The 14,543-nt window shown below is 42.6% G+C and overlaps 3 protein-coding genes across 8 annotated transcripts; 1 reads left to right on the plus strand and 2 right to left on the minus strand.

The window, feature by feature from the left end:
• The first annotated feature begins 33 nt into the window (after positions 1–33).
• LOC127762871 (disease resistance protein RGA5-like) lies at positions 34–5,362 on the plus strand. Its single transcript, XM_052287399.1, has 3 exons — positions 34–1,646; positions 2,077–4,147; positions 4,667–5,362. Exons 1-2 carry the CDS (start codon positions 835–837, stop codon positions 4,106–4,108), a joined length of 2,844 nt encoding a protein of 947 aa, XP_052143359.1. The 5' UTR covers positions 34–834; the 3' UTR covers positions 4,109–4,147; positions 4,667–5,362.
• Positions 5,220–8,100, minus strand: LOC127762872 (uncharacterized). Its single transcript, XM_052287400.1, has 2 exons — positions 6,995–8,100; positions 5,220–5,704 (listed from the first exon to the last, which is right to left on the minus strand). The coding sequence occupies exons 1-2, from the start codon at positions 8,042–8,044 to the stop codon at positions 5,585–5,587; spliced, it is 1,170 nt and encodes a 389-aa protein (XP_052143360.1). The 5' UTR covers positions 8,045–8,100; the 3' UTR covers positions 5,220–5,584.
• A 1,057-nt stretch (positions 8,101–9,157) lies between these two features.
• LOC127761259 (protein WVD2-like 7) lies at positions 9,158–14,327 on the minus strand. 6 transcript variants are annotated; one of them, XM_052285529.1, is made up of 10 exons: positions 14,201–14,327; positions 13,204–13,375; positions 12,212–12,955; positions 11,231–11,752; positions 10,913–10,971; positions 10,738–10,821; positions 10,575–10,653; positions 10,358–10,456; positions 10,006–10,091; positions 9,158–9,522 (listed from the first exon to the last, which is right to left on the minus strand). In XM_052285529.1, the coding sequence occupies exons 2-10, from the start codon at positions 13,282–13,284 to the stop codon at positions 9,498–9,500; spliced, it is 1,779 nt and encodes a 592-aa protein (XP_052141489.1). In that variant the 5' UTR covers positions 13,285–13,375; positions 14,201–14,327; the 3' UTR covers positions 9,158–9,497. The 6 variants fall into 6 exon arrangements, with proteins under 6 accessions (XP_052141489.1, XP_052141483.1, XP_052141487.1 ...); XM_052285523.1 differs by having other exon boundaries at positions 10,358–10,459; XM_052285527.1 differs by having other exon boundaries at positions 10,358–10,459; positions 14,197–14,327.
• Between the last annotated feature and the right edge of the window lie 216 nt (positions 14,328–14,543).

Below are 14,543 nucleotides of genomic sequence, written 5' to 3' on the forward strand. Positions count from 1 at the left end.
GCAAATGGTGCAGATAAATCATGTGATTTTCGGTTGGGTTCTTGTGTTGTGCCTCATGGCGTGACTTGTGGACGAGTTAAGGGAGGTCAGTGGTAAAATTAAAATGATCCTTAGGCAACTAAAAGAGCAAAATTATGTGGATTGTGGATGGTCCAAATTGATCAACTGGCAGAAGTAGTGGAGGAATAAATCATATTTCCTCACCGCTGGTTTCTTGTTAGCCACAGGAGAGCAGTGGAGGGAAGAGCTCCTTTTCATCCTGCCAAAACAATCTCAGCAAAATCAGTCCACGCGTTGTGTAGACCAATTCCTTTTTCTTATTGGGTGTGTTGGTGCACTGTTTGAGTGATAGATCAATTCCTGGTACTCCACCCGTCCGAGAAGTTTTAGAGTTGGACACGGTTATTAAAAAAGTAGGTAGAAATGAGTGGTGGAGGGTTGTGATTGGATGAGTAGTGGAGGTAGGTGGGAAAAGTGAATGGTAGAGGGTTGTAATTGGTTGGGAAGATAATGTTGATAGAGAAGTTGTTATATTTTGGGACAAATCCTTAGGGCTAAAAGTTATTATATTTTGGGACGGAGAGTGTAATTTTTATCTTTTATGTGCACTTCACTTCCACGTTGTACATACATGGTAGGTGTTGAGATCATTCTATGAAGACAAACAACCATCAGCATTTGGTGTGGTCTTTAGACTAGGATAGGTAATGAGTTGACTTTGACAGTTCTTCCATAGCGCAACATCCTAGAATTTCCTGTCTTCCTCCTCTACTTCCTCTTTACTCAAACCTAACCTTGTTTCACTTCCATGTATGCCTCTTGCCTGAGCATGCCATGGCTAGTGCTACTTTTGGTGCAATGGACTCTGTCCTCAGCAAGCTCACCGACTTGCTGACCTTCGAATACAAGTTGCTTGAGGAAGTGAAACGAGACATTGTTTTCGTGAAATCTGAGCTAGAGAGCATGCATGCTTTCCTAAAGAAGATGTCTGAAGTTGAGGATGAGCTTGATGAGCAAGTGAAGTGCTGGAGGAAGGAGGTTCGGGAACTGTCCTATGATATAGAAGACCACATCGACGAGTTTGCGGTCCACCTCAAAGATGAGCCCGGATGTGAGCTGCATGGCATCCCAAGTTTCATAAGTCAAATTGTCAAATCGATCGCGTCAATCAGGAATCACTACCAAATTGCCAAGGAGATGCGAGGCATAAGAGCCTTTGTTGGGGAGGCTAGCAGGAGGCATAAGAGATACAAGGTTGATGATACTATCTCCAAACCTAGCAAGGTGACTGTTGACCCTCGCTTGCCTGCTCTGTATAAAGATGCATCTGATCTTGTAGGCATTGATGGGCCAAAAATTGAGCTCATCAGGTGGCTAACAGAGGGCGTGAGTGGCCCTGAACAGCAACTGAAGGTGGTTCCCATTGTTGGATCTGGAGGATTGGGCAAGACAACTCTTGCTAACCAGGTGTACCACAATCTTGAGGGGATATTTGAGAGCCGAGCTTTTGTCACTGTTTCTCAAAAGCCTGACATGATGAAGATTTTAAGAGAGATACTTTCTGGAATTGGGTACAATGGTCTCGAAGCTGCATGGGATGAGGGTAAACTCATTCATGAAGTCAGAAAATACCTTAGGTTTGTCAGGTATGTATATCCATTCTAGTTGTATTCAAAAGTCAAAACTCAAGTTAACACATTAGTTTAAAGCACTCACAATGAAGTTAGCTTGCAACATATGGTTGAAGAGATAATATCCGCCAAAAAAAGGTTCATTGCATCATACACCTTGACGTAGGGAGATTAGTCTGTTCCTTTGTATAATAATTCATCTTTCGCTTTGGAGGTTTGAAATCTTGATAATAACTTCAAAAATGACTAGCTTTTCATTATTTCATCCAGATATCTTATTTGGATTGAATAAAATTTAGTGTGATCTTTCAACTAGTTTGGATGTGATGTTCTTGGTTGTTACTGTCTAACACCCTTATTGGTTATGTGCCACTTCAATATTTTTTTTTAATCTTTGTTACTCTGTTACCAATTATTTCACCCTTGACAATGTTTTGCTTGGCAGGTATTGTGTTGTTCTTGATGATATATGGAGTATTTCTGTGTGGGAAATATTGAGGTGTGCTTTACCTGAGAACAATCGTGGTAGTAGAATAGTAGTTACCACACGTATTACTGACATAGCTAGAGCATGTTGTGCACCACGTCATTGTGATATCTATCATCTTAAACCCCTTGATAATACCTCCTCTCGAAGGTTATTTTTTAAAAGGATATGTGGTTCAGAGGATAGTTTGCCAAGTCATGTAAAGGGGGTAGCTGAGAAGATTTTGAAAAAGTGTGGCGGTATGCCATTAGCTATAATCAGTATAGCTTCTTTGTTGGCTACTAAAGCACAGACAAAGGAACAGTGGGAGAGTGTAAATATCTCTCTGGAATCTGGACTAGACAAGCACATTGGTTTTGAAGGAATGAACTGGATATTATCACTCAGCTACAACCATCTCCCACAACACCTAAAAACTTGCATGCTGTACTTATGTTTGTTTCCAGAAGACTACATTATTTCAAAAGATATACTGGTGCAGCAATGGATAGCTGAAGGATTTGTTTTTCCTGAACATGGACGGAATTTAGAAGAAGCAGGGTATTATTACTTTAACGAGCTCATCAACAGAAGCATGGCCCAGCCAGTAGATATTGAGTACAATGGTGAAGCAATGTCTTGTCGGGTCCATGACATGATTCGTAGTCTCATAATATCGAAGTCAAATCAAGAAAACTTTGTTACCATATTTTCCACATCAGAGGCTGCATCTGTCATGACACCAGGGAAGATTCGTCGGTTGTCTGTTCAGTACATCGATGAAGAATGTGGCATGGTTCCAATGCTGCCAACTCTATCACATGCCCGCTCATTTAGTATTTTTGGACATTGTAATAAAATGCCTTCTCTCACAGAGTTCAAAGTTTTGCGAGTGTTGGAGATGGACGATTGCTGGAAACTGGAGAACCATCATCTTAAGCATATTGGGAGGCTATCTCAGTTGAAATACTTGGGACTTAGAAGAACTCCTATCAGTGAGCTCCCTGAACAGATTGGAGAACTTAAATATTTGGAGACATTAGACTTAAGGTTAAGCCATTTAACAGAATTACCAGCAGCTGTTGTTCGACTTCGACGGTTGGTACACCTGTTTTTCGATTCTAACATCAAATTGCCAGATGGAATTGGAGAGATGCAATCTTTGCAACAACTGTCATCTTTTGATGTTTGTCGGAGTTCAATTACCTCGCTACAAGAGCTCAGTAGACTATCCAATCTAAGGGTACTAGTGATGTCTTGGAGATCCTTTGGTATGATTGGTGATGTCAGAAGCTACAACAACAATCTGGTCTCATCTCTTGGTAGGTTGGGAACATGTAGTCTCCGGTCCATATACATTCAAGGTTACAACAGTTCTCTGCAAGATTTCTCACTGGATTTATGGTGTCCTCCTCCATCTCTCCTGCAAAAATTTGTTGCCAACAAGTGTCTCAGTGTGATTCCAAACTGGTTGGGCTCACTTATCAACCTATCTTACATCAACGTCGATGTTCTTCGAGCGGCACAAAGAGATCTGGATATCCTTGGTGAGCTACCTAACCTTCTCTTTCTCAGGCTAGGCTCAGAAACAGCTCCACAAGAAAGACTCATCATCCGCGACCAGTGTTTCGAACACTTAAAGGAATTCAAATTTATTTGTTTGCTCACAGAGGGACTGGAATTTCAAGTGGGCGCTATGCCAAGGCTTGAAAGACTTTGCTTTCAGTTTGTAGCATTGGAAATCATTTATGCAACTGGTGGTTTTGATTTTGGTATCCAACACCTGTTGTCCCTCAAGGAAGCTTTTGTCAAGATAGACTGTTTTGCTGCTTGGGCTGGAGTAGGAAATGCTGCTGAGGCGGCGATCAGAAATTCAGCAAGAGCACTACCAAACAATCCCTTGCTGAACATTGAGAGATTCAGTGCCAATGATGATGACATGGAGGAAGATTTTGGTTTTGTTGTTCTTGGGCGGCGGATGCAGCAAAGAATGCCCCAACCAGAGACATGATCTTTGCCAAACTGGAATGACATATATACGATAGGAAAGGTAAATGTTTTTTATATTTGCTTTAATTTGAATAAATTAAGTACTCAGATAAAGTTCAAATTATCCATTTGACAAATATATCTCTCGTTAACCGTATGCTTATTTTGTTGACTCCCTCTGTTTTGAAATATATGATGTTTGACTATTTGTTTTATTTACAAAATTGGTGCAATTATGCAAAAAAATACAAGTTACGCTTAAAGTACCTTTGATTATAAACAAGTCACAACAAAATAAAGGATACTTGCACAATTTTTTGATAATAAGAACATTCAAACGTCATATCTAAAAGTTAATAGCGTCATATATTTAAACCATTTAAAATGGTTTTGAAATAGAGTTAGTAGGGTTATCATGAGCCTATGATCCCCCACAATGCTAAATTTGTACTGTTCAGGTGATGCTAGTTGTTCAAACTAAGTTGTGACAATCGTAATGATACTTGAAATCTCCTTATGGAAGGAAATAAATTTGGTGCTTCGCATATATTTTTGCCTAAAGGAAAAATATCTGGTGCAGCCACATGCAGGTACTGGGCGTGCAAGCAGAATGAGCGTTTGGGAATAAGAGAGAGTGGAACAGCCGGTTAACGAGTAATCTCGCAGCCATTCCTGACGAAATGCAGCCCAAGCTTGCAACTTCATATTGGAAACCAGATGAGCAGTCATACTACGTCTACCTGGCTTGCTGATTTCCTTTTCTTCTCCTAGCAGATGCTGTTATTGTACTGTATATGTCTGTATCCAGTATTAAGATGCGAAGCATAACTCCATCTCCATGTTACTTCACGAATGACTGCAGAGGAATGTACAAGTAGAGAGCTGTGCTGTGGTCAACCTGCAGGCAGTCTGAAGGTCACAAAGTAGAAATGCACATGAATTCCTGACAATTTTACAACGCCCTGTTCTTGCCGGCCTCATGTTACATTATAGCTCATCAAGCTGAAATCTGATCATGCAAAATATAGAATCCAGAGGTAAGCACAGCTGTCTTGCATTCATGGTGACAAATGGTCATCACACCATTGCACAAAAGATGTAAAGTGCATATAGATCTGAAGAATTTAGCTTTCACTGGATTGATGGTGGGAGAACTGTAACACTATAATAAACACATACAGAGCAACTGACAAAAGTCCAGGGCTACACTGACACTTCAGAACTTGACCTAATAACAAGGCAAATGGGTAAAAAAAAAAGAGGGGGGGGGGGGGGGGGGGGACAAAATAAACAAGATGTGGTATGGCAGCTTAGAAATCAAAAGGAACATCTACTATCTCAGGCATCGACATACATTGGTGCCCCGACGAGAAAAATATCGGGGCAAATACCAACTCAGATGCTCTTGCTCTTACTAGTGTTCCTCATGCAGATCTGCTGCTAACTAGGTAACACATTATCTTCCTTTTATGAAGGTTTGTGTAGGCTGGTTCATCTTTTATTGAACCATTGACCATGGGAACACAGCACCAGAAGAAGTCCTCAGCATAGGTATATGTCTTGCCACAAAGAAGGCTTCGTTGAGACGAGCTGTACGGTCTGCAAACTGAGAGGCTCTCTGTATTGTTCACCACCAACAAACATACGACATGGTTAGACACTTCAGGGCTCAAAAGAAAGGAAAAGATAAAAAAAAAGATGTAGATATAATCTGACAAAGTAATAGTGGTATTAGCGCAAACATTGGCATTGACTGCAAGAGAGCACTGAAACTGTCATTGATTAGCAGTTGAAAAAAATGCAACAGACAGCTGAACAAACACCACTTAGTTGTGAGCCATTTCTTTCTTTTAGAAATATAGTATTTCTCCAATATTAAATTGTGCCTTTGTCATTTCTTCACATCTGAAAAGGATGACGCGTCATTTTGACAGGGACCAAAAGCAGCGCTATTAACCTTCCAATATCTCCATCATAACATGGATGGGTTTATGCATGCATGTGCTTCGTGGGCCGGTGGATAGGTGCTATGTATCTCCTTTTAATTTGCAGGTGCAACTGTGCAAGCCTCTTCTATATGCCTATGCTGATTTTCAGCAAACAGTAATTCTACTCTTTGTCCTGGCTTGGCATAGAACTCCTATGACTAAACAGTAAATATACCCCTAATTCAAACCCATTTAATTGCATAATACAGTACAAGTTTTAGCTAGTCATGGTCAAAGGGTGGCTACTTTGTCGTGTTAGTTTTAGTACCATATGGAATCTCAAGGCAACTTGTACTGAAGGGGAAAAATCATGCAAACATGAGTGAACCAAAACCACTTAATTGTACAAGTTCAAGTCAGATCGATTTTCAACTCCAACACTCTAAACCCAAAACAACAAGGGAAGTTGTTTAAAACAGATAAAGGGGATATGAGGTGACAAGCTATGCTAAAATAGTCATCAGGTCATAAACCTTGTCAACATTATCACTTAATGGTGATCAGTGAAATCATACCAACACAATTTATCAGATTCTGAAGAATAAGGGATCAAGTAGTAAGTCACATTTGACAAAAATCTCCATAATATGTTGGAGCCATATGTTTTTTAAAAAAGTCATGGTCCCTTTTGAAATTAAACTATCATGATTTATGTGATTTGATGGCATACATGAAGCTGGACTTGTGTGCTGATTGAAAACATTTCACATGAACAGCATGAGATTGCTTGAGACAGAGATCACAACATTAAGCTTTCCGATCCATATAAACGTAACTAGTGCGTGCAAGTGTAGTAATCTAGTGCAAACATTCATCCGTATGATTAAACCAATAGCAACTACGAAGTCCATTAATCGAGTGCAGAGACATGTATTCATACAATAGAATAGTAATATAGTGTCAATTAGCAAAGAGCTCACCTTATCATCAAATGCAATCTTAATATGGGGAAGTCCCCGGGCCTTGCGCCTCATCCTGTACATCCTCCTCCCCAGCACGAATAGCCCCAGCAATGCGGCGGCAATGGAGAAGGACCAAATCGGCTTCACCTTCCAAGCACAGCATTGCAGCAGCCTGAACGGCAGCCTCCACCACACAACCACCTGCTTCTCTCCTCCATCGGCACCCGGGGCTCGCGCCAGAGGCAAGGAAGAGCCATCCTGTGCCTCACCATCCTGTTCACCGCAACCGGAAGCGGCATTACCGCTGTCGACAGCCCCCATCGCATCGCCTACCGCAGCAGCTTCAGCGAGTGAGATTTCTCCAGCAACCGGGGATTGTGCCAGAGGCAAAGAACCATCCTTCGCTTCGCCTTCCGGTTCACCGCAGCCGGATGTGACATCACCACTCTTCCATTGCACCAGCGCCTCTTGGACAAACCCCAATGCATCACCTATTTCAGAAGCTTCAGGAAGTGAGCTTCCTCCATCTTCCACTTCCAGTTGCACATCGGAATTCTCCGGTGATTCGAGTCGGGATAATTCTGCAACCACAATTACGTCAGGATCCAAATCCTCTCCCGTCCCATCCGCTTCCTTCCCCTGCTCAATCTCCCGCTGAGCCGCCTCCTCTCGCCTCACCTCTCCGCATGGCGAGGCAGCGGCAAGAACCGAGGGTTCTCCGCTCGCCTCCTCAACCCCGCCACCGAATCGCAACCGCTCCTCGCTCCAATCCTCCTCAACAAGAGGATCCAATCTCCCTTCCGGAACCGAATCAAACCCTTCCCCCTTCCCTTTGTCGCCGGGGTCGGAGAGGAGCCCCGACCACGAGCCCTCCTCGCCGGGGAACCCGTCGACGTCGGAGGGGGCGACGAGGGCGAAGTGGTCGTGCAGGACGTCCCCGCCTCCGCCGCCCTCGCCGGGCACGAGCACCACGAAGTCCTCCCCGTCGTCTTCGCCGCCGCCGCCGTGGGCGGAGGCGGCGGAGAGCACCTCCCAGTCGCTGATCTCCGAGGCGGCGTCGTCGTCCATGGCCGTCGCGGCGGTGGTGGCGCCCTTCGCCTCCGGTGGAGTCTTAGAAAAAGGGAAAGAGGGGGGGGGGGGGGGGGGGGGGAGTCTGGGCCCACCGCGCAGTGACCGGAAGGGTGTAGTAGTCCCAGGGTCACGAGGGGGAAGGGCGAGGCGAACACGTGGGAGGGCTACGCGACACGTCTCGTGTACGTGGTGTCACTGACGGGTGGGCCCAGAGGGTTCGCTCCACGCGTGGGGCCCAGTTGTCAGAGGACCGGTAGACCGAGGGGAAAGGACAGTGCGAATACGCGAGGCCCGATTTACGTAACGGAAAAAAAAATCTAGTACTCCTACGTACAGAACGGTAGACATACAAGCCGACATGGTGCCGCCTCTGACACGTGGAGCCCTCCCTCTATTTCTCTCTCTTACTAAAATATTTCGCTATACTCCCTCCCTCGTAAATAAAATCGTTTTGAACAACAACACCGTCTCTAAAACACAACTTTAAATTTTTATTTTTATAAAATTATTTATTGAAAAGAGATATGTATATTTTTATAAAAGTATTTTTCAAAACAAATATATTCATATAATTTTTACAACTTAAGAGTTATTTATGATTTATATTTTCAAGATTTAATTTAAAAATTGTCCTAAACGATTTTATTTACGAATACGGAGGAAGTATGCTTCGTGGCAACCATAAAAATTTCAAGGTAAAGTCGTATAGTTTTCATGACTGTCAAACCAAATCGGCATCTGAAAATTCAAAAATTAGCGAACCATGGGCCCCCTTTCGTCAACGGCAAAGCTAGTATACTACCCCTACTTCCTCCGTCTCATAATATAGCAACCTAGCACTGTATAAGACATTTCATAGTACAATGAATCTAGACACCCTTCTATCCAGATTCGTTGTATTATGAAATGTCCCATCCAGTACTAGATTGTTATATTATGGGACGGAGGGAGTAGCTGTTTTCTTCTTTTTTCCACACAATGGCACAAGAATCGATGGAGTACACGCACTCACACAGACCGGCGTTTCGCTTTCAGCGGAAGAACAAATCAAACATTTCGGCAGTATAACAATTTGCCGACAAAACAGTGGAGAAATCAAATCGCAATATATTTAGGGCAATAAGCCGCCCCCTTCTTCTTACTTATAAATCATAATTGAATTATGGATGTTGTTTTGACATTGACAGAAGTCACAGAACCAATCAAAATACAGTAGCAACTACTAGCAACTATGTCCGGTAAAAAAGAATTCCCTAACCCTGCTCGTGTTGCCTCCAAACTTTCGTTTGCCCTGCACCAGCCATTAGCCAAGAAGAACGGCCGTGTGTCTAAGAGTCTGAAACAGTGAAACTGATCCAAGAAGTGCAGCTCCGAAGCTGATCCAGGAAATCATCCGCATCTGCACTTCTGCACCGAGCTGATTGTTCCGACAAGATCGTCTTCGTTTTCGTCATCGCCATCTTGGCCTCTCCTGTCTGCAGAATCAGACCACGAAGAACCGTCATTCCGTGACAATTTTGGAGAGGATAGCATCAATGATCAAATATATGGCACTGAGATTTGTTATAAGGGTAGAGATGTTCAGAGGCTGTTTATGTACTCCCTCCGTTCCAAAAAAAGACAAACCCTGGGTTTCCGTGCCAACGTTTAACTGTCCGTCTTATATGAAATTTTTTTATAATTAGTATTTTCATTGCTGTTAGATGATAAAACATGATTAATACTTTATGCGTGACTTATCTTTTTAATTTTTTTCATAATTTTTTTAAATAAGACGGACGGTCAAACGTTGGACACGAAAACCAGGGTTTGTCTTTTTTTGGGATGGAGGGAGTATGAGTTTAGGATTGGCAGTCAAAAAAGTTCATGGGGCTTTCTGTGGAGTGATCAATCATATGTTAATTGAGTGATTAAGCAGCATTTGGACATATTTTGGCGATTTGTAAAACGGGCATGACCTTGGCTTGCTCTTACTCATCGATGGACCGCTTGCCTGATTGTTCCTTGTGCTGGATGACAGACTACTAGCCTGTAATGGGGTTACCTGTACAAGATTAGTGCAGCAAACTTGGTTATTTTTCAGCCGCATAAAATAATATCACTCAAACAAAAGTCAAAAGAACATGTTCAACTAGATATAATTTTAATGTGCGTACAAACAAGTAACGGGCTAGCGATCAACCCATGCACATGGAAATTAGAGGCACCACTGATAGATTAGTGAAATAGAAAATGCTAATTCTCGACTGCTACTGACATAGTTAGTGTGAGGTTAGCATGAGGGAATTGTCTAATAATAAGATATCGAACCTTTCTCTTTTGCTCATTGCAGCTTACAACATTCTTTGGCTGGACATTCCTTCCTCCAGCAGGATGGCTTCCATTTCTTGACTTCTGCATCATTTCAGTCTGCTGCCCACATTATAAGGTAGTGGTGAGAACAGTAGAAACTGGTAAAACACTAAACAGTAAAAGCTATGTGCTTCATCCCACTAATCATATTAACCATCATGGGTACCATTTCTACCTTGACCACAACATTATTCCCATTTGAAATCTTTGGTGCCTTCGCAGTTTTGTACGGAAGAATGCCAACGGAGCTACTTCTGCACAAAAGAACAATACAGTTTAGATCATATATTTTTATTTACAACACATCAAGACCACTATAACAAGATAGAGATATAGACCTTGCACTTGAGGGTGCAGATGTGCGTGCGTATCCTCTGTTCAGCTTATTTTCATCCCATGTTGACGGTGTGCTAAGCTGTTTCCTGACCATCAGATCAAACAAGTACAGGAGTTTCAACAACATTCTTCCAGGACTTCCACTGTATATGTTGAACACAAAAAAGAATTAAATACCTTTTATTCTGCGGTCTGTTGTTTACAGAGCTAACACCTGCTGATCTTTTCAACGAGACCTGCCAAATATAGTTAATCTATTACAAATGTTTAATTTGCACTGTAAATATTGAGCTTATAAATTCGTTAGCTTCCTGATACTTTGAAAAGGTGAATGTTATCATCAATACATAGAAGCAAATGATCGAAGTTGTATTTGTTAATAGAGCACCGTAACAGTTTGGACAGACAATTCAAAATCCTAAATCTGGTAAAAAAAACAAAAATATACATGTGTTCGAAGGACAAATTAAGACTTAATTTGGAGGGAAAACCTACCTGAGTAGTATGTAAGGTACTTGCACTTTGAGATGAATTGGGCATCACCGAGTGTTTAGGGTGACTAGTAACAAACTTCTGAGTAGTACTATTGCTGAGAGCAACATGAGAGACATGTGATCCTTTGTTGACAACTGCACGAGGAAGGGAAGCTGCACCATGTGGTTCTCTAAGAGATCGACGAGAAGCTTGTTGTGCTGATTTAGAAGACGCATGAACTCTATCAGCATTCTGACCCAATGCAGATCTGGAAGATGTCGCAACTCTATCACCATTTTGATATGTAGAAGATCTACATGATGTCATAGAAGATCTAGAAGATGTCACAGCTCTTTCAGCATGCTGATGAAAAACTGATCTAGAAGATGCTGTTGCTTTATCAGCATTCATCCTATCAGATAGAGCACGCAATTTCATCTCGACTCTTTTGTGGAATGGATCCTTCAACTCTAAAGAGTTCCTGTTCTCTGAATTTCTTCTTGAATCAATCCTTGGGATGTGGATAACAGAAGTTGATGGTTCCTGAGAAGATGCAAACAAGAACAGGTAAAGGTGAAATCAGATTCCAAAGTTCAGTTTGAAGTAACATCATTAAATCAATCAACATACAGGTTAAATCTATGCTATAATAATTTTCTTCTGTACTTCTTGAAGCGGTTTTGCTCATTCACACATTTGATTTGAGGTTGTACGGAACAAAGCATGTTAAGTTTGGAAGGCAATGTATTTGAAGTAAGAAGAGAAGACAAACTAAAATATCCATGAACACTATCAGTATCTTCGATGCACGAAAAATTCTAATCTACAGAAGTTTTTTTCTAACCTTGTGATGAAGTTTGTTTACTTCTATTTTGATTCTTTAGATTTCAAAGCATCTATGACAGAAGCAACTAGAAAAGCAGTACTGTTCTAATATATCTTGTCAGTAATACTCCCATAATGGACATATAGCTCCATCATTGTGAAGTATTATTCAATTACCTTGGAACTCTTTGTTGGCATACTACTGATTAGAGCATTCTTCCTTGGTTCCTGCCTCTCAAGATCAATTTTCAGATGTTCCCGTTGCAGACTTGCTATTGGCAAGACAATCCTTGACACGGCAACATTTTCTCCATTATCATTTGACACAATATGCTTTGGTGCAAGAACCTTTCTCTCCAAAGGTTCATGGTTGAGTACATCTCTGGTATTTGTGTGTGTGGCACATGGAAAATCTCCTTCAGCGTGATGCATTTGATCAGAGACAGGACCCTCCAGCTGAATATTTTGCGATCCTGTTATCTGAGAAAACAAAGGATTAAATGTCAAGTACCCTAGCCCATGAGGGTCTTGGCATTTCTTTTCTCCTGATGAGCTCACTCCAGTGGAAGGTTCAAAACTAGAGCTTGGAGCGCTAGCCACTGGATCTTCAGAACTAACTGCAGGTAATTTATGTTCCTGGATGTTATGGCCATTAGCATCATAGTGATCAGTCCCCTCTTCCGATGTGGCTTCAGTCTGGTTGACCTCCTCCTGAGCCTTCAAAAGCCTGGCCCTCTTGTAATATTCTTCAAAGAATGCCTTCTTTTGTGCAACCAAACCAGGCATTGTGAGATTGCTTAGCTCCTCTTGACGTCTGTTATGGTCGAATACCGACCTTTTCTCCCATGACAAGGACTCTGCAGCAAACCTACCGAATGATACCGAGCCATGATCAAGTACCATTTGCTGAACTGAAGCATCCTGAACACCAACAAGATCACGCGTAACGAAAAATCAGGATTTCGTAAACCTTTTTACCATAACAGCAGTACAGCACACAACAAGAAACCACTATCGAGCATTGTGAAAACAAGAAACCACAAAAAGTTATCAAACCATGTCATTAAGCTCTCATCTGAAATGTAAGACAGTAACTTATTCGGGAGCTATGCAAAATTGGTTTTTCATTTGGTAATTCTAGTGAGCAATTGGAGGTGAGTAGAACATACTGTCTGTGCGTGGTGGTCGTTGTAAGGCACATCCGAGTATGACCACCCACTGCAGAATCTCTGCCCAACCTCTGCAGCCATTTCTTCCCTTCTTGTTTATCACCTGGCCAGCCTCAGCAGAAGAAGAATCCACTGATAAACTATACTCAACGCTGCTGCCTCTCCAATATATCTGCAGAGTTAGATAAACCAGAAACATGAGCAGAACTCACAAGATTCGTGGTTGTGGGTAAGCAAACAGAAACCTATAATCCACAAGAACAACATTTGACAAAAATGCAGCAGCGGAATCTAACATTATACTGTATATTATGTCTGTCTACATGAAACCAATCCAAGAACACAACCGATGTCACAGGCCATTCAAGATAACGAAGCCCACTGTTTTTCTTCTCCGCAATTCCGCAAACACGTAGAAACCAAAACCAACTACAAATGGAGATCTTTTGCAATAAATCTGGAAACAGCAACCTAATTCGGAAACCAGCAACAACCTAATTCAGAACCAGCAAAGAATATTCAGATCGAGCTCCCATCAAACCCTCTCACATAGCAAACCGAGCAAGAACACGACCAGACACAAGTAAACAAACGAAGAAAACGATGAACTCTCGCAAGCAAAACAGTATCCGCGCGCACCTCGCGACGAACATTCGCGAAACCAAGCCATCAACCCCCCCCCCACCCCGCTCGATCCCTGCACAAACAAGAACCCAAGAAACTCCCCCAATGCAGCAGGGAGCAAAGCTAACCACAGCTAGAGCTAGCCAAGAACACAGCGCGCGGGCGCGAGCGTGCACGGCCACACCACCAGACAGAAACCAATCACCAATCTAACACCGCAAAAACCCCACCCGCTGTACCCTCGTCCGGCATCGCACCAAACGAAAACCATCAAGAATCGGAGGAGTACTAAGCAGGGACAAATCAAGAAGAAGCGGAAGCGTACTAAGCACGGATCGATCGATCGATCGATCGACGCGGAGGCCTCACCAACCTGCTCGAGGACGAACCCGATCGGAGCGGAGGAGGAGGAGGAGGAGGAGTTAGTGCGGCGGCGTTGGCGAATCGAGAGAGCTCCAACGGCCGGGAGAGGGGAGAGCAGTGAATGGGAGCGCGAGCCGCGAGGGGAAGAGAGAGAGAGAGAGAGAGATAAAAATGAAATAAAAAATAAAAAAAGGAATAAATTTGGTGTGAATCGAAAGGAAACGGTAACGTTCGAATTAAAGGGCGCCTCCCGTTTGACACCTGTCCTCCTATTCCTGCCTCGAGGCCCGTGGGCTTCTTCCCAGCCTTCTTGGGCTCTCTGTTTACGAATTTAAAAACTCGTTTGGATTTTA

Source organism: Oryza glaberrima, chromosome 2 (genome assembly GCF_000147395.1).
Source record: "Oryza glaberrima chromosome 2, OglaRS2, whole genome shotgun sequence".
Lineage (NCBI taxonomy): Eukaryota > Viridiplantae > Streptophyta > Magnoliopsida > Poales > Poaceae > Oryza > Oryza glaberrima.

Bases quoted from the DNA above. Each gene is read 5' to 3' on its own strand.
- LOC127762872 (XM_052287400.1), bottom strand. From the start codon at position 8,044: ATGGACGACGACGCCGCCTCGGAGATCAGCGACTGGGAGGTGCTCTCC. The intron at 5,705-6,994 runs GTGAGCTCTTTG...TGAACAATACAG, and splicing joins AGATTGCATTTGATGATAAG to AGAGCCTCTCAGTTTGCAGA.
- LOC127762871 (XM_052287399.1), top strand. From the start codon at position 835: ATGGCTAGTGCTACTTTTGGTGCAATGGACTCTGTCCTCAGCAAGCTC. The intron at 1,647-2,076 runs GTATGTATATCC...TTTGCTTGGCAG, and splicing joins AAATACCTTAGGTTTGTCAG to GTATTGTGTTGTTCTTGATG.
- LOC127761259 (XM_052285523.1), bottom strand. From the start codon at position 13,284: ATGGCTGCAGAGGTTGGGCAGAGATTCTGCAGTGGGTGGTCATACTCG. The intron at 12,956-13,203 runs GTATGTTCTACT...GTTGGTGTTCAG, and splicing joins ACGACCACCACGCACAGACA to GATGCTTCAGTTCAGCAAAT. The intron at 10,092-10,357 runs GTTCGATATCTT...AATCTTGTACAG, and splicing joins GCAATGAGCAAAAGAGAAAG to GTAACCCCATTACAGGCTAG.